The 21,492-nt window shown below is 37.2% G+C and overlaps 4 protein-coding genes across 9 annotated transcripts; 2 read left to right on the forward strand and 2 right to left on the reverse strand.

Moving 5' to 3' along the window:
* Window positions 1–5,223: 5,223 nt before the first annotated feature.
* On the forward strand, window positions 5,224–10,442 carry LOC111489188. 3 transcript variants are annotated; one of them, XM_023137291.1, is made up of 5 exons: window positions 5,807–5,946; window positions 6,061–6,103; window positions 6,292–6,407; window positions 8,340–8,580; window positions 8,843–10,442. In XM_023137291.1, the coding sequence occupies exons 2-5, from the start codon at window positions 6,086–6,088 to the stop codon at window positions 10,169–10,171; spliced, it is 1,704 nt and encodes a 567-aa protein (XP_022993059.1). In that variant the 5' UTR covers window positions 5,807–5,946; window positions 6,061–6,085; the 3' UTR covers window positions 10,172–10,442. The 3 variants fall into 3 exon arrangements, with proteins under 3 accessions (XP_022993058.1, XP_022993059.1, XP_022993060.1); XM_023137290.1 differs by lacking the exon at window positions 6,061–6,103 and having other exon boundaries at window positions 5,224–5,946; XM_023137292.1 differs by lacking the exon at window positions 5,807–5,946 and having other exon boundaries at window positions 5,953–6,103.
* Window positions 10,443–11,421: 979 nt separating this feature from the next.
* LOC111489197 (LIM domain-containing protein WLIM2b) lies at window positions 11,422–14,027 on the forward strand. 2 transcript variants are annotated; one of them, XM_023137305.1, is made up of 6 exons: window positions 11,422–11,627; window positions 11,878–12,127; window positions 12,269–12,368; window positions 12,464–12,498; window positions 12,585–12,674; window positions 13,592–14,027. In XM_023137305.1, the coding sequence occupies exons 2-6, from the start codon at window positions 11,993–11,995 to the stop codon at window positions 13,799–13,801; spliced, it is 570 nt and encodes a 189-aa protein (XP_022993073.1). In that variant the 5' UTR covers window positions 11,422–11,627; window positions 11,878–11,992; the 3' UTR covers window positions 13,802–14,027. The 2 variants fall into 2 exon arrangements, with proteins under 2 accessions (XP_022993073.1, XP_022993072.1); XM_023137304.1 differs by having other exon boundaries at window positions 11,426–11,627; window positions 11,849–12,127.
* A 581-nt stretch (window positions 14,028–14,608) lies between these two features.
* On the reverse strand, window positions 14,609–16,966 carry LOC111489195 (probable sugar phosphate/phosphate translocator At3g11320). Its single transcript, XM_023137301.1, has 5 exons — window positions 16,833–16,966; window positions 16,139–16,710; window positions 15,916–16,019; window positions 15,579–15,807; window positions 14,609–15,098 (listed from the first exon to the last, which is right to left on the reverse strand). The coding sequence occupies exons 2-5, from the start codon at window positions 16,577–16,579 to the stop codon at window positions 14,946–14,948; spliced, it is 927 nt and encodes a 308-aa protein (XP_022993069.1). The 5' UTR covers window positions 16,580–16,710; window positions 16,833–16,966; the 3' UTR covers window positions 14,609–14,945.
* Window positions 16,967–18,413: 1,447 nt separating this feature from the next.
* On the reverse strand, window positions 18,414–21,350 carry LOC111489194 (syntaxin-81-like). Of its 3 annotated transcripts, none has more exons than XM_023137300.1 (9): window positions 21,145–21,350; window positions 20,754–20,864; window positions 20,552–20,645; window positions 20,273–20,356; window positions 20,029–20,133; window positions 19,771–19,914; window positions 19,084–19,326; window positions 18,831–18,962; window positions 18,414–18,659 (listed from the first exon to the last, which is right to left on the reverse strand). In XM_023137300.1, exons 3-9 carry the CDS (start codon window positions 20,627–20,629, stop codon window positions 18,516–18,518), a joined length of 930 nt encoding a protein of 309 aa, XP_022993068.1. In that variant the 5' UTR covers window positions 20,630–20,645; window positions 20,754–20,864; window positions 21,145–21,350; the 3' UTR covers window positions 18,414–18,515. The 3 variants fall into 3 exon arrangements, with proteins under 3 accessions (XP_022993068.1, XP_022993066.1, XP_022993065.1); XM_023137298.1 differs by having other exon boundaries at window positions 20,749–20,864; window positions 21,145–21,349; XM_023137297.1 differs by having other exon boundaries at window positions 20,765–20,864; window positions 21,145–21,347.
* Window positions 21,351–21,492: the final 142 nt, after the last annotated feature.

Raw genomic sequence — 21,492 nt, forward strand, 5'->3', positions numbered from 1 at the left:
TTTTTTTCTTTTTTAGTTATAGTGATTTCGCTGTCGTATATTTATTATATTTATTATTTTCGGCTTACCTTTATTCCTTATTTTATTTTATTTATTTAATGGTTGATTCCAGTTTCTGCGGATGAATTTGCATATGTTATATATATATTTAAAAAAAATTATATGAATTGGTTAGAGTTCGAGTAAGAATTGTAAGAGAGTTTTAAATTTTGACTGCAGTAAATACTTTTGGTACGAGACGTATGATTTGGATGAGTGCAGAGTATGCTTAGATCTAAACACGAAAAGGGTAGCATTGGGTTGGATATAGAATCGCAGAGATATGGGGCAGGAAAATATTTGGATATTGAGAAGATCTGGAAGAGATTTTTGGTTGAAATATGAGGGAGTATCTTTGTAGAGAGGCAACCTTGGAGTTCACAATAATCTGTATTACTACATCCAAAGATCCAGTTTTGGGTCCTAAACATTGTTATATACACACACAATCCCTTGATATCAAATTCCAGATCTTTTGATATAGCTACCCAGCACAAGAATCAAATCATTCTTACCCTCAACTTACATTTCCATCAAAATCTTATCAATAATTCCCTTTAATGCATGCATTTTATATATGTTTTTATTTTTTTAATTCAAACTTCGCATTAAAATCAAGAATTTACTCCTCTGTAAGTTGGCTGTCACTCTCCAAATCCCCAGACGAGGAGAGGGTTTTAATAATTAATTATTAAAGAACTTGAGGATGGTTCATTCATTCATTTTAGATAATTAATTAATTATTATGTACAACCCAAGCTCCAAGTTCATATAATAAGGAATATAAAATAAGGGAGGCTCAAGATTAATACAATTTATAACATGGTCGGTTCATTAGATCAATGATTCCGCCCTGCAAAACCGGCCTCTGATTGGTCGGTTCTTTGCCAGTGCTACAACTTGAATGTATATGCCAAGAACTACAGGATTAATTAGCCCAGATGACAGAAGTATATTATATTTATATTATAAAATTTGGACTTGGACCTTCAAATTATGTGTTAGGATATAATATATATAATTTAATATGGTTTGACTTGTGGAGGAAGGAAGCCTGCATTTTTGACATAATACACTGTGTATTTCTATGGATATAATATATAGTTTAATACAATGTTGGGGAGGGAGTTTTAATGTTATGTAACGTAATTCACAAATTTATAATTATGCAATTTGAACATAAAATCTTGAAATTATTTTAAGTATTAAAAATAAAAGGTTATTAATAGGCATACGTGTATCATTGATTAAATGATTTAAATTTTAAATTAAAGAATTTACGAACACGTAGTGTAAATTTAAGTTTGTTAATTATATAATAAACTTTATCGAGTGTGTGGTTACATTCAAATATATCCAATGAGTGTACGAACGAGAGTGATGAGGACCCAAATCCTTAGATAACTACATATTGACACGTGGCGTAAAATCGCTAACTTTTTAAAATATAAGAAATAAAATTCACAAAAAACAACATGCCGTTGGGTGTGTGTCAAGTCTAAAAATTACACTATATATTTGCATGTCTTATTCTCTCTTAGGGACGCTGACGGGGATTATTCTCTTTACAAAAGACTACTTCCTATGTCTATTTTAAATCATTTTGTGTTCTTGTAGGAATTCATGAGTTTTTTTTTTAAAAAAATATTTATTTTTAGATAAATTGAGATCCAAACCTCACTTTTTTTTTTTCTGAAAAAAGAAAAAAAAAATAATATAGAACTGAACATAAATTCAAGGGTCAAGTAGCCTCAATTATTTAAATAAGATGGACACCTATTCTTTCCGTGTTTTGGCATATAACCTTTTGTTATAGATATATTCGTTAGAATATAACCATATTTTATGAGAAGAGCGGGAGGTGGAAATATAAACCCTGAACCTTAGAAAGCATCATTTTTTATGGCTATTAATAAGCATGATCAAAATTATTCTTTTCCATGGGTCATTTTTCAAGTGACGTGACCATTTTATGAAAGAACAAATATCTTTATATGTATATATATACACGATGTATGTAATATATAATCAATTTTAAAGAAAAATAAGTTAAACATATTCTAATCGATTCAGTATTTTATATTAGGTGAAGTATTAATTTTGGATGAAAGTTGAAATATGAAGATGATATTATAAAAATATAAGAAGGATAGAGTTAGAGGCATGGGAGATGAGGTTTACTACCTCAAGATGGCGACCAGAGCAATGAATCTTGTACAAAGACAAAGAAAACAACAAGACAAACCACCTTTTAATTCTTATTATTATATCTCTATAGTCTTCGTTTGGCCTCAAAATAATATACGACATGATTTCATCTTTTGTTTTCTTAGTAATTATATACATATCTCCCATCTCATTCAAAGTTTACATAACGTGTTTATTTGCCTATTAATTCTCTAATAAACATTCTTTAAAATCATGAAGCTGACGACGATTCGTAACAAGCCAAAGCGAACAATATCTGTTAGCGGTGAGTTTGGGCTGTTACAAATAGTGTTAGTGTCGGATGCTAGGACCAAAATCAAGTGGTGTGCAAACTAGAAAGTTAATGGTGATATTTGAAGGACACTGCCTTGAGCGCTAACGGTAATACGTAATAGGATATCAATTTTTGACCGAATACCCGTTTAGAATATGTAGAAAGAGGGGATATATTGGTTGCTATGTTCTTTGAATTGGGGCGCTTGGGATGACTTCCTTGGGCCCAGCCCTTTTTTTTTTTTTTTTCCGTCATTTCTTTGATAGGTTCAGTTTACCAAACTACTTTTGGTTAAAAAATTATATCCTTAAATTTTAAAGTAATTCCATACATTTATAATACCTAATAAATATTTTGAAATTCAATTATTTATTAAAATGTTTGAGCTATTACCAAACTTATTTTTAAAATATTAGACGCAATATTATAGTTATAAAATATAATTTTTTTTTTTTTAAAAAGCTGGGGGGAATATATAGGTAGTTAGGTAGTTAAGGGGGGAAAAAATAAAAATGTTGGGCACAAAAGGCCACAAGGGATGGCTATCCATTCCCATCCTTCATTTATTTTATTTTATTTTATTTTATTCAAAATTATTTCAATCTCAATTTGGTTGCTAATTGGAGCCCTCTGCTCCCCACGCTCCTAACCAACTTCAACGCTGTCGTTTCATGTCCTTTTCCTCTTTTTTTTTTTTTTTTAATTTTAATTTTTTCCTTTTTGCAAATTAATTTTATTTCTTTTCTCCAACCCTTTAGGTCTAGAATCTGCCGACTGTTACCTACCCAGTACGGCTTACATTTCTTTTTTAATTTTGTCTTTTAATTGTTTTATTTTTTATTCATTAATTACTTTTCTTTCCTTTAATTTTGATTAGGCATTAAAAACCATCCCCAGAAGCTCTAGAACCAAAATAGTAAATTGTCTGAACCTTGCTTTGATCTTCCAGCAAGAAATAACACAAGGGACCAATACAATCAAAAATTGATTTAATTTAGGCTCGAAATTGACCGCTTAATTTTGATGAGGATGTTTTAATATAAAGTTAAGACGAACCTAAAAGAAGCTATAATAGCCAACTAATTGGAATAAGAGAAAAAGAGAGTGATTTGATTAATGGTGAAATTTTGCACAATAATAATGGTGGAGGAGGAGGAAGGTGGTCCGTTGTTCTCGATTCTCATCTCCTTACTCTCAAATGTCAAATCAGTTCCCAATTAATAAGGTTCTGTTTTTAACATTAAAAAAACGCTTAAAAAGTGATTCATACATTGAAGGGCGTTGAAGCATTTCCCTATCATATTAATCGGTGTTAAATAGAGTTGTAATTTGAATAAATAAGATTTGAAAAAGGGGCTGATGGAGAGGAAAAGGACATTAAATTGAATTGAAATGAGGGGGAGATTGTGGTGTGGGGTTACTTTTATAGGACAAAACAATGAATCTTTTCTCAGGGACAAGGGGCAATGGACTCTCTCCAACCCGTTCATTCATATCTACTTCTACTCAAAAAGTTGTATATCAATGTTTAAAACCAGACCAACAAAAGGGGGCCGCCACACACACACACACACACATATATATATATATATATAACAATGCCTACGTGGACCTCCATTATTGTTTCGAGGGGGAGGGGACACATTTTATTTTTGTTTCCATTCACACCTCCTTCTTAATCTAAATTCAAATTATTAAATCCGAAAACTAAGACATACATCGTGTGACTGCTAAAATCATACACTTTATAAACAGAATAAAAATGTAAACTGCTTTCCACAAAATATTCAACTTTTAAATATATTTTAAATTAATTGCTTCAAAATTACTTTCAAACTTAAATTTCAAATGTACTGCAAAAGCATCGAATTTGTTTTTTCACTTTATTTTAGTCCTCGTAAATGGATGGGTTGTCTATATTCTATGAGCTAAATTTTACAGAACCATTAATTAAATATATTTAGACGTATGTGAATGAGCTGAGACTACGAAGGGAGGGATCGAAGTAGAGCTATTTGAGCCCACCGAGTGGTAATGGGATTTTGAGTTATTTCAATCTTTAAGAAGCGCAGGGGCAAAACCATGGCACACAAGCCCAAGGCCCCAACCCAAATGGTTGTTTGGAAAGGAATTTGGACCTATGGGCTCTAATTGGTTTTGATTGTGGGCCGTCTTCGATGCCATTCGGTTCAGGCCCTGCCCGGGAAGGAGGGCATTAATCATATTAGATGCAAAATTTAAATTTAGGGTTAGAATGGATTTATAGAGAATATTTTTCAGCATGGGACCCACATTTGGAATTTTTGTAAATTTAATTATACTCCAAAGGAATCTAATTGGCGTGTATATTTATTTTTACGAAACCAATAATTTAAATCCCTAATTATTGGGGAAGCAAAAAAACAAAGAAGGGCAATATAAAATTGTTGCTGCTTCGTCACTCTCTCGTGGCCTCTCTTTAGAAATGGGCCTTTGCTAGTTTACCGGATAAGAAATGACGTGGCAGGTGGGGCCAGACGAAAACGCTGGATGGATTTTGGATGGCCGTAGGACGAAAACCCTACAATTCTGTGGGACCCGGCTGACGTGGGCTATGTGAAACACCCAACGGATCTTAAACCGACTCTATATTCTCCATTTTATATCACCCTTCAAGTCCGTGAGGCAGGTCCGTTTACTTCTCTCACACCACCAAAATATCTAATCCTTTCTATATATGTCGGTCATTGCCTCGTCTCTTCTCTTCTTCGTTTCACTTCTCCCTCTGCGATTGTAATTGCGATTCCTTGCATCGTTTTCTTTCCAACTGCTTTGGCTATTGTGGTTTACAATCGATCCGTCTTCTGATCGCTAAATTCTCTCCGATTTCTTTTTCTTCTCTTTGAACTTCTTTTCCGTTTTGTTTCGTGGTGTTTGTTGAGGCGTCAGGGTTGATTTGGAAGTGAATTTCGGTGCGAGGAGGAGTTCGAAATTTTAAATCTACCTGCGATATTCTTGATTTTTGTTTTCTTTACTCTCATTCGTCGAAGGTTTTTATCGGTTTTTCGATGTCAAACCCTAGAAAAGAAGACTCGATCGCCAGCAACGCTAATGGTGATGCCCATCGTGATAACGTTGAGGAATTCGGGGAGTCGTCACGAGTTGGCGGTGTCTCTTCGAATGTTGTTGAGGTTTCTGGTGGTCCGCATCCTTCGACGAGGGATATTAACCTTACGGAGCGGCTGACTGATATTCTTGTTGACGAAGGAGATGGCGATCTGTTGCTTCAGCAGAGCGATCGGGAAGATAGGGTTATACGGTGGCTTCAGGCGCTAGATATGCAAGTCATGGGCGCTTGTCGGGCGGACGAAAGGTTGAAGCCGCTGTTGAAGATGACTACGTCCAACGACATAGCGGAAGATCGCCTTCTTGCTCAATTGAGTCAGGTTTGTGCTAAAATATGTTTTGATTGATCTATCAAATTTTAATGTATAACAGGTTTTTAACTGTACGATAATTCACTGCTTTATATTCCATGCTCGTTCTGCGGTTCTACATAGGACTCCTGGTGCCGATGGAGATGGCATGGAATCTGTATTTGGCGTGAGTAAAAAAGAATGAACGATTTTTTTCCATTTTTATTTTCGTCGCTTCAATTAGGTGGTCTTCCCCCGTCGTTCTAGATTCCATCTTTAACGTGCTTTTGTGATTGTTATGAGGTTTTGCATTGGTTCTGCGTCTTTCATTTATCCTTTTTGCTGATCTGATCCATCTCTGTTTCTGTAACTCAGCATTTCGAGCCGGTTGAAGTTGGCATTCTAGCGAGGTGTTTCTGTATACCTCTCGTCTCCATTCGCGTTGGAAAAATTGACAAGCAAGGAACACTCCTATGCCCTACGACCACTAGGTAATATGGCGAGCGATTATTTTTTTTTCTTGCCTATTCTTTTATCTTTGAATGATATATAAACGCCACTCTGTTCGGAAGCAAATAACTAAGAAATGGATGCATATATTAACTTATTTGGTTGTTTTTATCTGTATATTTTGACTCGTTTATTATGTTAGGTTGAGAACCGGCTAATACTGTAATATAGGTCGAGGGGATAAGATTTTTTTTTTTTATGCCACTTGATTCTGGCAATGTTTTGATTCCTTAGATTCAGTTGAAGGTGAATTGTATTTAGTTTATCTAAAATGCAACTTAAGAATGCTCTAATTTGCTATATCTTTTTATAATCTATTTCTTGGATTATCTCTTGATATGAAATATTAGAAGACTTGGCACCGTCATTTCTATTTTGTTAGTGAGTAGTTGGACTCTGAGTTCCTTGTCCCTGTTTTGATGTAAAATATATTTGTTTCCTTGACTTTGTATGACTTTGGTGCTTTACTAAATATCATTTGACTAGGTTATACTTAGGGCAGTCTTATGTAGGTTTTTGTTAGAACATCGCTCATTTTCTTCTACTTGTATAAGGAATTATGAGTGCTAACATTGTCATAATTGTGTACTTTCACATTACAGCACATCTTTGTTTTCCTTCATATGGATAACAACTACCACACCTAAACATGTAGGATGGGTACCTATGCTGCCCGGGGGTAGCTTTTGAACTGATTTTATCTTCTCATGTATAGTCATGTCTGCTTGTGGCTATTTCTACATCTGGTCTACTGATCATTTTTAGATGGTGGGGTTTAACTAGGATTTTAATTAGCAGTGCTTTTAGTTCTATGGTATAGCCGTATAATATTGCTTGAAAGTGTGTAATCAGTGATAGATTATAGATTTAGGACTCTACATGCTAGCTTATTAATGGTAACAATATTCATTCTTCCAAATAAATATATCTTTTGGTTTGTAGGTAAAGTGGGCGTTTTCTATTATGATCTCTGAATTATGAGGAAGTAAAGGTAGTTTCATGCTCACCATAACAGCTTGTTCCTTTTTTTTTTTTTTTTTTAGTTGTGTAGGGTTGCTACTTAATTAAAATAGGATTGTTTGGAATGGGTGTTTCGTTTGCCAAATTTTTGTGGTAACTGTTCAGAACAACTTGTTGTTTTTCAAACGTATGTTGAATCCTTTTCTATTGACCATAGTGTTAGAAGCCTAACAGTTGTGAGAAAATGTAATGATTTTGTTCTTCTTGAAGGTATATATTTTTTTTTGTTTTTTGTTTTAATTTTTTGTTATTGGATGCTGTTTTATTTTTGTATTTAGTATATTGTCATGTTGACTCTAAGAAATGATGGTGTAGGGAGATCTTGTGATTGCTTTAATTGTTAGAGTTAAGTTTAAATCAAGGTTTTGAGTTAAAGTGAATCATTCGTCATTTAAGGTTTAACCATGGATCCTTGACCTTTTTAGTATTAAACCTATCCTGTTTGTCAAGAATGTCCTTGGTACTTTTCTACTGATTTTTTAGGTGTTTAGTTGCTTTTCTCTGATAGTCGGTTGAAAATCTCCAGTTTTTTTTTTATGAATTGTGCTTATAATGATGGAGTATGTAGCGGTGTACTAGCAGTTCAGTACAAAGTCATTTCTATTCATTAATTGCTTTTAGATGATGAGGAAATTCTAAACATTGTTGAGGATCTGGTTGTAAATGAATAGATGGACATTGGATAACAAGTCTTACCATCTAAATCTCTCTTCTAGGAAATTTACGAATGCGTTGGTTTTTTGTATTCCACAAACTTTTGTTCTCTCATTTTTGTTTTTCTGATACCCCTCACTGTTATCTAGTTTCTGATGTTAAGATTTTGATTGGTTTACATAGATATTGGATTCTTTTTTATGCTTCTAAAAGATCTTCTATTTCCCCAATTGTCACAGGGGAAACTTAAATCTAATGGTTCTACCATCATCTGACTTTCGACTCTCATTCATTGGGGATAATGGCCATGTAGAGAGACTATTCACTCTGAGTAACAGATCATCGAGTGCTGCCATTACAATCGATGAGATTGCATCCGATAGTTCTGGCCGGTCATTTGTTATTAAAGCAAATGATCAAAATACCTATTTTTGGTGCTCGGAGAAATCAAAGCTTTTGGGAACAGAACTACTTTTGAAGGTATTTGTACTTCCTTGTATGGAGTCTAATGATTGGTAGTTCTTTTGTTTGAATTACAGCTTCTAAAAGTAATCTATGTTACAGACATTTTCTTATGCTCTTCATTCATGAGAAGATCATGTTGGAAGGGGAAACATGTGAAGCTTTCATGAATTGATACTATTTATTTTGATGGACTCCTAATGTTATAAATAGATACATATTTAGAACAATTGTGTATTGGTTGGTTTGCATATCTTCTTATGTCACTTCTGTATCACAGATGAAAGATTTACTGCAGAGGAGGCCCTCTATTGCTGGATTAACTGGAATCAGTGAATCACGTCTTGGTTGCTTTGCAACACGCCTTCGTGCCTATCTTGTGGAGTCAACTGTTGCTAATCACCATCCAGCAAGTTCTGCAGACTCACACTCTTCAGTAGACACCACTAGAGAACTATCTCATTCATCTCATTTTGGTCAATCATCAAAATCTATGCGGTCAAGAAATTATGGTAGTCCAGCAGTTAAAGCAAATTCTGCACATCAGGGTAGTCTTAGCCCCAGGTTGAATTCCTTTAAAGAAGGCCTTCCTAAGACGCTGCTTTCTCTGAGAGATTCTGCTAGGGAAAAATTCAGGAGGCGTGGAGACAACTTGGCTTTAGACAACCATATTGCTACTTCATCGATTTCCAATGACGTTAATTCTGAAACTCAAACTGGTGATTTAAGTTGCCCATTATCTCCATCGAACTTCTTGAAATCATTGGGAAAATTAGCTGCCCCAACTCCTGCAAATTCTTCTCATGCTCCTTGTGTGGTTTCACCTCTCTTTACACCTTACTATTGCTGGTGTCCTGGATCATCATCAATTCTGCAGCGAAGGGAAGAACCTTCTCAACTCCCCATCCCATCCTTTAGTGCATCTTCTCTACCTCCATTTCCTTCGCTGTTCCCAGCTTCTGCACCTTCAAACTTGTCCGTTCCAGTGTCACCCTTAAATTTAGTTGATTCTCCGTCACTGGATTTCCCTGCTCTATTTCCAGACCCACTCGTCCGTTTGCCTTTGAAAACCTCTCAGCAGATCCCGACCTTCACACCGTTGTTCTGTGATCCAATTGTTCATGTTCCTGTGATTGATGTTTGCTCTTCGGGTCCAGGATATCTTGTTAGTGCAGGCCCTACCATTACAACCTCCATTCCACCACTGCATCCTAAACTCGTGAATCCAATGCTACCCGCTACTGATGTGGAAAAGGATGCTAGGGAGACGCTGCGTCTGCTCATCAGTGGTTCAAGCCAGGGTAACCCTCAATTGATGAACGTACTCCCTGTTGTTCTAACAGACTCAGAAGCAAATCGAAGTTTATTTTTAACTGGAAGCCATGGTCTGTACAGTAATACTCGAGACATTGATGCTATTGCGAACAGCATTGCTTCTCTGGGTATTGCGTCACTTTCAGGGAAATCTACTAGTGAGCATGTAGGGAAGAGATTTAACCTTGATGGTTTAAATGGCCACCCAGATGACAGCAGTGATTCAGAATGCTCTTGTTCGGAAGGCGAGGATGTGTTTTCCCAGTCTCACTTTGAGGAAAGGAAGTTTGGTTGATAGAAAATTTTCCTACATACATTCATTTCTTCTTTGTAGATCTTGGTCGCTTCTATTTCGGTTTGCTAATGTGTAAATATGTTGCCTTGGTTGTTGAGTTATAATTAGCGTAGTGTTCTTCACCAAGAGAGGTTGGTGACTTTTACTGCCTTATTAGTCTATGTTCATGTTACATTCCCGTAAATGCCTTAAGATTACGTACTGCGTTGGGTTACTCTTTATCGGTGCATGGTATTTCTCTTTGTTCACAATTAAGAATTCACTGTGTATTCCGTGTGGTAGGGATATGCATTGTAATTAGAAGCAGCGAAGTTCATTCACTAGTTCACTACGTGCTCAGCAAGAGGGTCTAGAATTTCATCCTAGTGAATTCTTACCCAACGTATGCCAATTAATGAGGGAAGAAGAATCCCAAAATAGCAATAAGAGGGCGCCTCAATCCCTTGTATTCTGTACTGAAAAGGGCTTGTTAGGGTCGAGAAGGGGGAGGGTTGGTCTTCCTCTTGCAAGCCCCGATGTCACATGATCATTTGTCATAGAAGCGCTGCAATAAAAACTTCAAATCTCTTGAACTGTTATGCTGGGAATGGAATATGATATTATAGAGGCGAGCCAAACATGGTCTCAAGCACGTCTGCGTCGCATATAATATTAACAAACTATGAAATAATAGAAGCTACTCAAATTCAATGAATTTAAAATTTGCTTCTTTCTGATTATCACATCTTATTTCTTCCATTAATTTTAATCCCACTCAATAGCTTTTAAATTATTTTTATTCCCCAACTACTTTTATGTAATAATCTTCTGATTCCTTCATAATATACAAATATAAGGTGATCAAAGTAGTATTAAAGAAATAGATTCGGTAGATTCTTAAAATTATTTTCTTGTGTCCATTTCTTCTGTTTCAGAGCTGGAAAAAGAATAAAAAAGAAGAGCAAAATCAAGAAATGAAGAACATATATACATAACATAACGTATGATATGGATGTGGATGGGGTCCTGTTGGGGAGGGTCAACGGTTGATTGTTTTTGGGGTTACAACCAGAGGCGACAGGCATGGGTATGGCGTCTGGAGGAGGCGCGTTGTAACAGCTTACTCGGTGGTTGAAGAAGCCAAATTAATGGTGGGTCACAATTCCTGCCCACCTGATCTTTATCTTTTACGTTCCTTTTCTTTTCCTTTTAATTATTTCTAATGCGTTGTAATCACACACGTTAAACAATAATTCCTTCTTAATTTTTCTCTTTATTGTTATTGTAACAATTCTTTATCCCAAATTCCAACATAAAACTCCCACTGCGCTGCGCCAAAACGGGCTCCAATCCAACCCCTGTCCTTATTTTTCACCTCTTCCCTTTTCCCGTCGCCCCTTCTCCCCCCTCCAACATCTCTGACGATTCCGCTTTGTTTGGTTTACAGATCCGCCATTTTCCCAGTCTCTAATCTCAGGTATGTGATTTTAACTCGATTTTGTTTCACATTTCCCAGCTCCCAACTCCCAGATCACGATCATTTTTCGTCTTTAAGATCTTTGTTGTTAGAACAGTCTTGGGGTTTTGGGTTTATGTTTGTTCGTTGCAATTTTACAATCTAAACTTGAATGGGTTGGGGAGTTTGAAGTTAATCTCTCTCGCTCGAACTACTTTTGCATTTTCTTCTACACCAAACAGAATTTGATTCGAGGAGCGTCTACGTTCAGTCCGATTGTGGTCTAACAGGACAGAGAAGGGAAGTTAGGTTGGAAAGTTGGGGATTGGTTGTCATCTTGGTCGGTTGGGTGAAAAAGGCTCAGATCTAACTCCAAGGGCTTAGCTATGTCTTTCATTGGCACCCAACAAAAGTGCAAGGCCTGCGAGAAGACTGTGTACCCTGTGGAGCAGCTCTCTGTTGATGGAGTTTCCTACCACAAATCTTGCTTCAAATGCAGCCACTGCAAAGGGACTCTAAAGGTATTGCACTGTGTGTTTTCAGCATAATGGCGTTTAACAGTGAGTAGGAGCTAAAATATGTACTAAAACCACTCCTGATCCTGATTTGAACCATAACAAGAGATTTTATTGTTTATAACCCTGGTCTCTGCTTGCCTTCAGCTGAGCAATTACTCATCAATGGAGGGTGTTCTGTACTGTAAGCCTCATTTTGAGCAGCTCTTCAAAGAGAGTGGCAACTTCAACAAGAACTTTCAATCACGTACGTTTTGATTTTCTTCCAGATAACTTTTTGTTTCACTTCCTAGAAATTTTACTTTCGCACGTTTAATTGTGTTTGAGTTTTACTCTCTACAGCTGCCAAGTCAGCTGAGAAGTTAACTCCAGAGCTGGTAATTTCCTGTCGTAATCAATTCTAATTTTTTGCTTCAAGGAGATAAAATTATGCTGATTCTTGTAAGCACTTTACTGGTTTCAGACAAGGTCACCTAGCAAAGCTGCTGGCATGTTTTCTGGTACTCAAGACAAATGTGCTACTTGTGGTAAAACTGTTTATCCACTAGAGAAGGTAACTCACCTCCTGAGATCTCGATACATTATTCATTATTGGAGCGTTCAATCTATGATGCATTAATGCATGAATGAACATCTGTTGAATCTGGCTAATTAGTTTGGGTACAATGCTATTATATTAATAAGATTTGCTATAGAACTGTGATTTGTCAAGATACTCGTATTCTTTCAAATGTTGTTCCATTACCTCGACCGTTTAGAAATGTTTCAAAACTACTATTGGTGTAGAGATTCATTGAAATATTGGATGAAAATTAGGACTTGTCGTGTCTATAACATAAGCCCCTTCTTTGTTACTTCCTTCGGGTCGACCTTCCTTTGAATGGCTGATAGGAATTTAAACGTACCCATTTTGGGGTTGTCTTGGTCTTCCCTTTTGTTTGTTGCTGGCTCGACTCGTGTCATTGCTCTCTTGTATGGACACTTGGAGTGCACTGAGGGACGCTCGATGAGGGTAGTAGGACAGTTTGTGGGGGCTTTTACACAACAAGCACTGTAAAGACGTCGTCAGATAGTTCTTTTGAGGGTAGGATCCTCGAGATGACCCAACGTTGATATTCTTAGGAGGTCTATCCGTTCCCTCATTTGGTCTGTCATTACTTTCGTTTGGCCTACTAGGACCTTCATTTTGTTGACCCGACGGCTTGTACGATTTGTCCCCAACACTTGTAGTTTATGTATTCTTCCTTTCAAAAACGTTTCAAAACCACCTTTTCAGTTCACTGTCATTCATTCCAAGTCCAAATTTTCAACCAAATTTTCCGAAGGATGCAACTTTTGAAATGAGTACGAGTTCTTTTTAAACAATTGGTTAACTTTGGGAGTATTTTGATCAACTCCATGGATATTGGTTCACAAATTTGAGAATTGTCCGAAACCAAACCAAGGTTTATAGAGTATGATATGTTGCAGGTAACAGTGGAAAGCCAATCGTATCACAAGTCCTGTTTTAAGTGCTCTCATGGAGGGTGTTCCATATCCCCATCAAATTATGCAGCACTAGAGGGCATTCTATATTGCAAACACCACTTCTCCCAGCTTTTCAAGGAAAAGGGAAGTTATAACCACCTCATCAAGTCTGCATCCATGAAGCGTCCCGCTGCCTCCGTTCCTGAAGCTTGAAGTTCTTATTATTGCGTCGTCATTCACGGTTTTGGACCTAACTCTCTGTTTACCTGAATGTGTTTGACTTAAAAACTCATGGTCTTGAGATGGGAAAAGGAAAAATATATATGTTAACCATCATTTCGGCTCGGTTCGTGTGTTTATTTGGACAAACTGTTTTATTCGATCGATATTTGAGGTGCAAACCTTATATATGGGTTCCAGGATTTGCATATTTTGAGAATTATGCGTTGTGTTCTCGTGCATAAACAAGCATTCTGGAATGAATATCTTTTCAATTTGATATTACTACGAAAACCAACGTATGATCAAAGAAAACCTAAATAGTTCATACTTTTAATTTAGCTGCTGGTGGCTTTAGCACTGGTTTTCTCTCTCCAATTTCTTCCAGACTCCCCTGTATCTTCTTCTTTCCAAAGTTTTCTCTTCTGTTACTGTGATAAACGTCTGACGGTGACCATTGAAATTGAGTTTAAAACACGTCCACTAATGAGAGATTTACACACCCGTATAAGAAATGTTGACGACGATGTGGGGTTTTATAATCCACCCTCTTGGAGGCCAGGGTCCTCATTGACATATCGTCCTCTATCTAGCTTTGATACTATTTGTAACATATCAAGCCCACTAACGACGATGTGGGATTTCACAATCCACTTCTTTGGAAATCTAGCGTTTTTGCAGGCACACTGTCCAATGTCTTTATAAAAGTGTGGAAACCTCCCCCTAATAAACTAACAACGATACATAACAGGCCAACACGGTAAATATTTACTAGCGGTGGGCTTGGAATATCATGACATATGATGTTAAAGAGGAGCTATGAATGGTTGTGATTAAGTAAAGATATAACAAAAGTGTAGCCACCCAATTATACAACATTGGGTTCTCCAGATCCTGAAAGAATGAGAATATTCCTCCATAGCTAAACTCAAGCTGAGTTACTGAGTCATGTTGTGTCACTTATTTAACTTTCTATCCCTAAACTACTCCCCCCCTTTTGTTGCTGATACAATAGAAGAAGCCGGTGTTGTATGCTTCTGAGACAAAAACAAAGTGCAAAAATTTTATGGCACCATCTGCTAAGCATGCAGCCACTGCTACTTTAGATTTCTCATTCATTGAGGAGCTTCCCCCATGGTTAACTCTTATTTGTTCGTTTCTTTGCTTGACTGTAGAGGATGACTCCCATTACTGTCATCGTATAACCCAACATTCCAGTAACAGACACAGGGTTTCTAAAGATTAAAATGGAGACAACGACAGCCACTGCCCCTTTGGCATTTCCTAGTACCTGAAACACAGACACAGAACAATTGAGAAGTCTTGAGAAGAGTACGTGTGCGTATGAACACTGTGGAGACAGAAACATAGGAAACACAATAAGATTGGAATTTTCAAGCATGACACCCTGAAACCAGACATCGACAACGATACAAACATATCTTCTCGTGTTCGATATTAGAATATGGGTGTTCAGAATATGTCAAGGCCTCTACAACTACAGCCCCTAACAATATAGTCACAAACTAAAGAATGAAACTTGAATCCATGAAACCTGACATTGACAAAGATACAAAGATATCTTCTCAATTTGCATGAAACTCGAATGCAATTATTTTTTTTGTCAATCTCAAATCAACCAAGAACACATCAAGCTCGGGCCGGAACTAGTTCCATCGCTTATGAAGATATGATTCTAAATAAACTAGCTTAAATCCAGGCATGTTATGAACAGTAGCAAGCATCAGCACACAACAAAATGGAAATATACCTGAAGGGTGAGCGCACTGGTGTGTTTTGTGACGAGAAAATTGGAAAGATTTACGAAATATGCTAGTGACGAATTGAAAAGAAGGTACCAGATGATCTTGATATCATCTATAGCAAGTGCTCGTGTGATACCAATCACATTATCTTCCAAAACAAGTGTTGCAGGAAGCAAGAACACAACAGCCATTGGGGCCATATACAAAAGGAGATTCATAGAATTCAGCTTCTCTCTGTATAAGATTAAAGGCCGAACAGGAACATATTAAATGTTTGAAATTTAAGGCTAAAAAAACGTACAATGATAATAGATAGAAGAGTAATTTAAGAAATAGCCTCACCCATCTGCAGAAAGCAAAATTCCTTGAAGAACTGATTTGAGAGCTCTTGCAGCGGTGGCTGCGACACATATTAGAAACCCAAATAGATGGAAACTGGGTTCGCCCTGTTGCCATGATAGAAAACCGCATTAAATGTTAAATTTTGCATAAAGAAAGGACAGTAATTGGGAGCCGAAGTAACAAAGAAATTAGAGGGAACAATATAGAAAAGATGAGTTAATACCCCGCTGGCAATGATAACTCCGGTGACGACAGGAATGAGAGTAACATAAGTGAGCCAAGCCTCCCTCTTCAAGGTCATCAGATAGGCAAAAACGGCGGTGAAAAAGGGCGTGGTTGCTCCGACAGCCTGGTTGAAAGAGACGGGAAGATAGCGAAGGGAAATGTTGCCAAAGACAACGGAGATGCAGAAGATAAAGCTGAGGGCGGAGATCTTGAAGAATTGGAGGCGAGATCGAAGTGTTTGCAGAGGAACGACTTTGAACCAAGCAATTGCAAGGTAGCTGAACAAAGAACAAGCGGTCATGTGGCACATGGTGAGGAAGATGGGGTACTTGAAACCATAGTTGCTGAGCAAATACTTGTTGAGCAAGAGAACCCCAATGTTGGAGGAGTACCAGGAGGCAACGAGGCCGATCGTGAAGAAACGACTCGTACCCTTCATGTTGGGAGGTGGGTTTTGATCAAAAAACAAAAAGCTGTGATTTTTGATACAGAAATGAAGGGTTGAGTTAAGTGGAGCAGTGGGAGGAAGCAGAAGGACATGAATCTGTGGTCTTCCGGTGGAGCAGCGATCTGGGTATTGGAATGTTTAGCAATAAGATTAGAGAGAAATGAAGGAATGGGATGATAGAGAGAAAGAATGAAGAAATTAAAGAGAAAGAAAGCGTTACAGAGGGAGAGAGAAAGAAACAGACCAAAAAGAGATGAAAGAAAGCTGCGTTAAATTGTTGGAGATCGAGTTTTGAGGACGACGGATCAGGAATGTTCCTCCTGCAAATCACACACAAAAACAGGGGAGACAACGAAAATGCGTTGAGATTCAATCGTAACTTACTGCTTTTGTAGTTTTAAGAGGCGCATAAGTGGGAAAGACCCCTCATTTACTTCGTTGCTTGTGGGTGTGGTTATACTATTCATTACTTTGCTTTAATGAGCATCAATACTCATTTATGTTACGTAAACTTCTCTTTTTAACTCAAACTTCAAAAGGTAATTGCAGACTTAGTTCAAGCCTAATTCTAGATTTTCTAAACCCACATTTGCTTCCAGATTTGAACACCCACCACACATGTTGTCTTCAACAACAATGATCAAACAGGAAGTATTAACCAACAATCAGCATGTATGATAATGAAACAGAGGATCGACACCCTTTGTCTTGATCTCAATTGACCTGTTATTCCTTTAGATCACAGATCCTTTTGAAGGTCATTATCGTTAGCATTATCAATTTTGTCCTCGTTTTCATCGCTTAATATTGTGAATGCAATTAGGAGTTGATTAGCATCACTAAAAGAGTTCAATTTAGGTAATAGTTTCACATTTTTGTTGTGATTCGAGGATAAAACAACTCCATTCCATTTCACAATTAACTATCAAAGAACATCGTATAAGCAACCAAGATGGGTTCTCCCAAAGTTCGATATGTTCCAAATAGCGAATATATTGGATTGCAGATACGAAAAGGACATGCTAGCGCAGCCATAACCTTAATGAAGAGCTCATGAGCCTAAGGCTTAACGTAAGACACTGGAAGGAAAAAGACATAAAGCTGTCCAAGGTCACAGGAGATTTAAGGGTGTCGGGAAACCATCAGCCCTGACAAGTACAGAGATAAAAAGTTGGAAACTTTTCCTAACAAAGTTCGAATATGGCAGGAAGACTCGAAGCCTAAAACCTTCAATTAACTAAATCCCATCAATTGAGCCATTACTCTGTTACTAGTGGTTGATTGTCCGGCGTGAGTATTTTCTCATTACTAGTAGTTGATGGTCAGACAAATGAGTTCTTAAAGATTTGATGGGTCTCAAGCTTTTAAAAAGAACATGTCAGCTAGAGAATCTAGGTCTACTGAGTGAAAGATAATCTCAACTCGTGGAAACTACAATGAAAAATGAATTAGAAAAGAGTTTCTCTCAATCTGACGCTATCATCTACTTTCAGGACAAATTTTGCGAATTCAATACGATTGGACAGAGGAGTCTCAAGCTGGGAAGAGTTTTCTCCTAAAGTTACTGAATCACATAAAGAGAGAATGTGGTTACCATATCCCATCAGATGTCTACGCTAATCCTTAACCCGGTTGCATCTGCCACAAGTCTGATGGCGAAAGCATAGCTCGAAGAAGGGTAGTAAGTCTTTTGGCTGCAAAATCACATGGTCGTCTAAAGAGGCCATGGTTAGGTGCACCTGGGTCAGGAAAACCTCATGCTTCAGCAGCAAAAAATGAATGCAGGGAACTTCGAGAAATTGAGTCTGGATATTAAAGAAAATACTTGCAGTAACAAAAATGTGGTCTAAATTTCCTTGGTGATTTCATCTTTTTCTTGCTTCTATATGAAATGTATAACATAAATGTGGTACAACACCCAATCCCATCAGCTATACCAATCAAGAAAGATAATTGAAAAGGTGAGCACAAACAGAAATAGAAGAAGGAAGGTTCTGCTGCTGCTATTCCGCTGAATTGCTTGGGAAAGTTCTTTATTACCAAGCTCGACGTTCTTCGTAGCTTCAACAGCCTAATTTGTAGTTTAAGAAAAGAAAGCAAATAGAAAATTTAGTACTTATAAGAACCGAGGAATACTTAATTTGATTCTGAGAGATATTAAAAAGGAAGGTGCAATTGTAATTAGCCGTTGAGAGTTGAGAGATACTGTGATGAGAAAACGAACTGAGTTAGAACTGCTGACCTGTTCATAAAGAAATTCAATTTGTTGTGCTTGCTGCAAAACGTGTGTAGACATAAGGTGATTTAAAGCAGACATCTCTACCATCTTAGTTTCTGTTTCCTGGACTGCGTCAAGAAGACTAGTCAACTCAACCTACAAATTTGGAAGAAAACAGCCAAGTTCTCAACTTTTACACGTCAAGCAGAAAGCTCGATTCAATCAACAAATGATCGAAATCTCATCAAAATCTGTTTCCCTTCCATATCTTGATTACCTGAAGTGCACGAGTTTCATCATCCAACAGTTGCTGTTGGGCTCGGACAGGTTGATGCTCAAAATTATCAGGTTCCCTCAGCTCTGTACCATTATAGGCAAAGGTATTGGCAGAGCGTGGTTTATTTATTTGGTTTGGTTTTCTTCGTGGTACTGCTTTGCTTATGATATCTTGAAACCGAATGGCTCTTAGCTTATCAAATTGTGATGTTACCGAATGAAGTTTCTCACTCAAAATTAGGACCTGCATTTAAAAGAATAAAACTTCAAAGTCAAGAATGGAACAATTATTTTTGGTGGCAGTGTGGGAAGAATATGAGCACACAAAAGTAGGGAAAGAACTATCTTTCATAATAATAATAATAATAAATTAACAAAAAAAAGTATGCAAAATCTTTTACTAAAAGGAATGATGAAAACTGATAATTTTTTTTTTAAAGAGATGACAATCCGACCAACAGTGACAACCTTGAAGGAAGCCAGGACTTGAAAATTGATAAGAAAATTGGAGAATACCAATGCTAAAGAATAAGAGCGCAGAGAATGTGATGGGTAGCAATTTCAAATTAATTTTAACAGTAGACAGGGCAACATCATTCAGTGACTCAATTGTTCTTCCTCAAGGAAGGGTAAGTAGAAGTTTGTAGAAGTGTGAAAGCTAGCACAAATAAAATAAACAAGAACTCACCACCCCATGTTTGTGTGCAATAGTATCAGCATTAGAATCATCAGTCCTAGAACCAAGCCATCCCTTTGAGTGAGCATCATCCTCATTTATGTTGTTTTTTAGGATATCAAGTTGTTCTTGGCATGCTTTGATGAAGGCAGTTACCTGCGTACAGTTCAGTTATTAGCCACAAGTTCTATCAAGCAATCTTATTATTTCCATATGGACTAGTATTTTTATATTGTACTAAGCGATTTCCCAAGTAGTTGGATGGGTCACCTCGTGTTCAATATTGTCTCTCTCTTGATCTGTCGTACGATACATATCCACATAGTCCTTTTGATGTTTCAACATAAACTCTTCAAGAGCACCAATGCTTTCAAGCTGATTCAAGACGAGTAAAGAAGTCAAACATGATGGTTGCGCATTGCATGTACATACACATTTTCAGTTTCACAAGTGTTTTAGTAAATCTTTTTCAAACATTTGGAATACCAAAACACTTCAATATTGGTAGTCCTACCGTTTTTAGGGCAGCTTTGATAAAAGGTGACCTTTGCCGAGGTTTTTGAATGATGAAAGATGCCAGAATAGCCGCCAACTTGGACTGCAAAAACATTGTACAAAAACAACGCTCATGCTTGCTACTGATAAGAGAACATCTTCAATCAACTTGAAGAACACGGAAAATTTTAAGAAGACCAAACAATTGTCATAAACGAGCTAAAATCTTTCACCAGAGATAGAGAGTCCAAATTTCACATCAACAAGCAACTATATACTTTGACAAAAGCATACAAACCTCGTTATACTCTAAAGAAATAGCACAGTGCCGCACAACATCTTTAAAATCTTCAGTCCTATCCCTGAACTTCGCCATTCCCTTCTCAACGATGCTGAAAACGAATTAAGAAGTGAAAACCCCATAAATGACTTGAATGAATTATGGAATATAAAAGAGTTTGTAAGAACTGCTAAACGAAAGAACAAAGTAAGCACCTCACTTTGCACCCGCCTCAATTATGCATGAGTCGGTAATGGAAATATGGTTATTTATCTCTATTATCTTCCCGCCCAGAAGAGCGCACCAGAAGTAATATCAGAAGTCGGAAATTCTACACAAAGCAGGAAACAAAGGATAATCAGATAGAATTCAAAATATTCAATTCCCTTCCAACCCTAAGGCGTCAAAATTTTACTCATTGAGAAACGCGACTACGTAAAGAATCTAGAGATACCTACAAAATGGAAGCTGGAAAAGAAAAACATGAACACATTGATATGCTACAGCACTGAATAAATTCCAACAACAAATTCTCACAATTTGAACCATTAAACTAAAAACGCAGAATCAATAGCGTGCATTAGCCGAAGGATCAGGAAACTGGATCTTACATTGTCGGTCCCCACGGAGGGAAAATTGTAGAAAAAGGAACGCTGAAAGTATAGCAAATTCAAGTATGGGAAGTGCTGATCGAACAGGAGACTGAAGATTGAAATTGCTAAGACAGCCGCGATCTGAGAGGGAGTTCAATCCATCTCTCTCAGATCGTGGAAAAGAAAGGGGGAACAGTTCTTCTCAAGAAGTCTGGGTCCGGTCCGGTTTGGACGAAACTTATGACCCGAACCGATTAATTTTAAAGGTTTTCAATTTTCAAACCGAGGAAACCCCAAGAGCAAGCTACCTGGATCAGCATAAACGCGAGCTTGACGAACCAGAACGTGTGGGTGCGAGAGGGAGAC

Source organism: Cucurbita maxima, unplaced genomic scaffold (assembly GCF_002738345.1).
Source record: "Cucurbita maxima cultivar Rimu unplaced genomic scaffold, Cmax_1.0 Cma_Scf00014, whole genome shotgun sequence".
In the NCBI taxonomy this organism is placed as follows: domain Eukaryota; kingdom Viridiplantae; phylum Streptophyta; class Magnoliopsida; order Cucurbitales; family Cucurbitaceae; genus Cucurbita; species Cucurbita maxima.

Coding starts and splice junctions, on each gene's coding strand:
- LOC111489188 (XM_023137290.1), top strand. CDS start 5,569: ATGTCAAACCCTAGAAAAGAAGACTCGATCGCCAGCAACGCTAATGGT. Junction 5,947..6,291: donor TTCTTGCTCAATTGAGTCAG/GTTTGTGCTAAA, acceptor TCTGTAACTCAG/CATTTCGAGCCGGTTGAAGT. Junction 8,581..8,842: donor GAACAGAACTACTTTTGAAG/GTATTTGTACTT, acceptor TCTGTATCACAG/ATGAAAGATTTACTGCAGAG.
- LOC111489195 (XM_023137301.1), bottom strand. CDS start 16,579: ATGAAGGGTACGAGTCGTTTCTTCACGATCGGCCTCGTTGCCTCCTGG. Junction 15,808..15,915: donor ATTTTGCTTTCTGCAGATGG/GTGAGGCTATTT, acceptor AATCTTATACAG/AGAGAAGCTGAATTCTATGA. Junction 15,099..15,578: donor CCAGTGCGCTCACCCTTCAG/GTATATTTCCAT, acceptor TCTGTGTTTCAG/GTACTAGGAAATGCCAAAGG.
- LOC111489197 (XM_023137305.1), top strand. CDS start 11,993: ATGTCTTTCATTGGCACCCAACAAAAGTGCAAGGCCTGCGAGAAGACT. Junction 12,369..12,463: donor CAACAAGAACTTTCAATCAC/GTACGTTTTGAT, acceptor TACTCTCTACAG/CTGCCAAGTCAGCTGAGAAG. Junction 12,675..13,591: donor CTGTTTATCCACTAGAGAAG/GTAACTCACCTC, acceptor GATATGTTGCAG/GTAACAGTGGAAAGCCAATC.
- LOC111489194 (XM_023137300.1), bottom strand. CDS start 20,629: ATGGCGAAGTTCAGGGATAGGACTGAAGATTTTAAAGATGTTGTGCGG. Junction 19,327..19,770: donor TTGCACACAAACATGGGGTG/GTGAGTTCTTGT, acceptor TTTTAAATGCAG/GTCCTAATTTTGAGTGAGAA. Junction 18,660..18,830: donor TTGAATTTCTTTATGAACAG/GTCAGCAGTTCT, acceptor ACTACAAATTAG/GCTGTTGAAGCTACGAAGAA.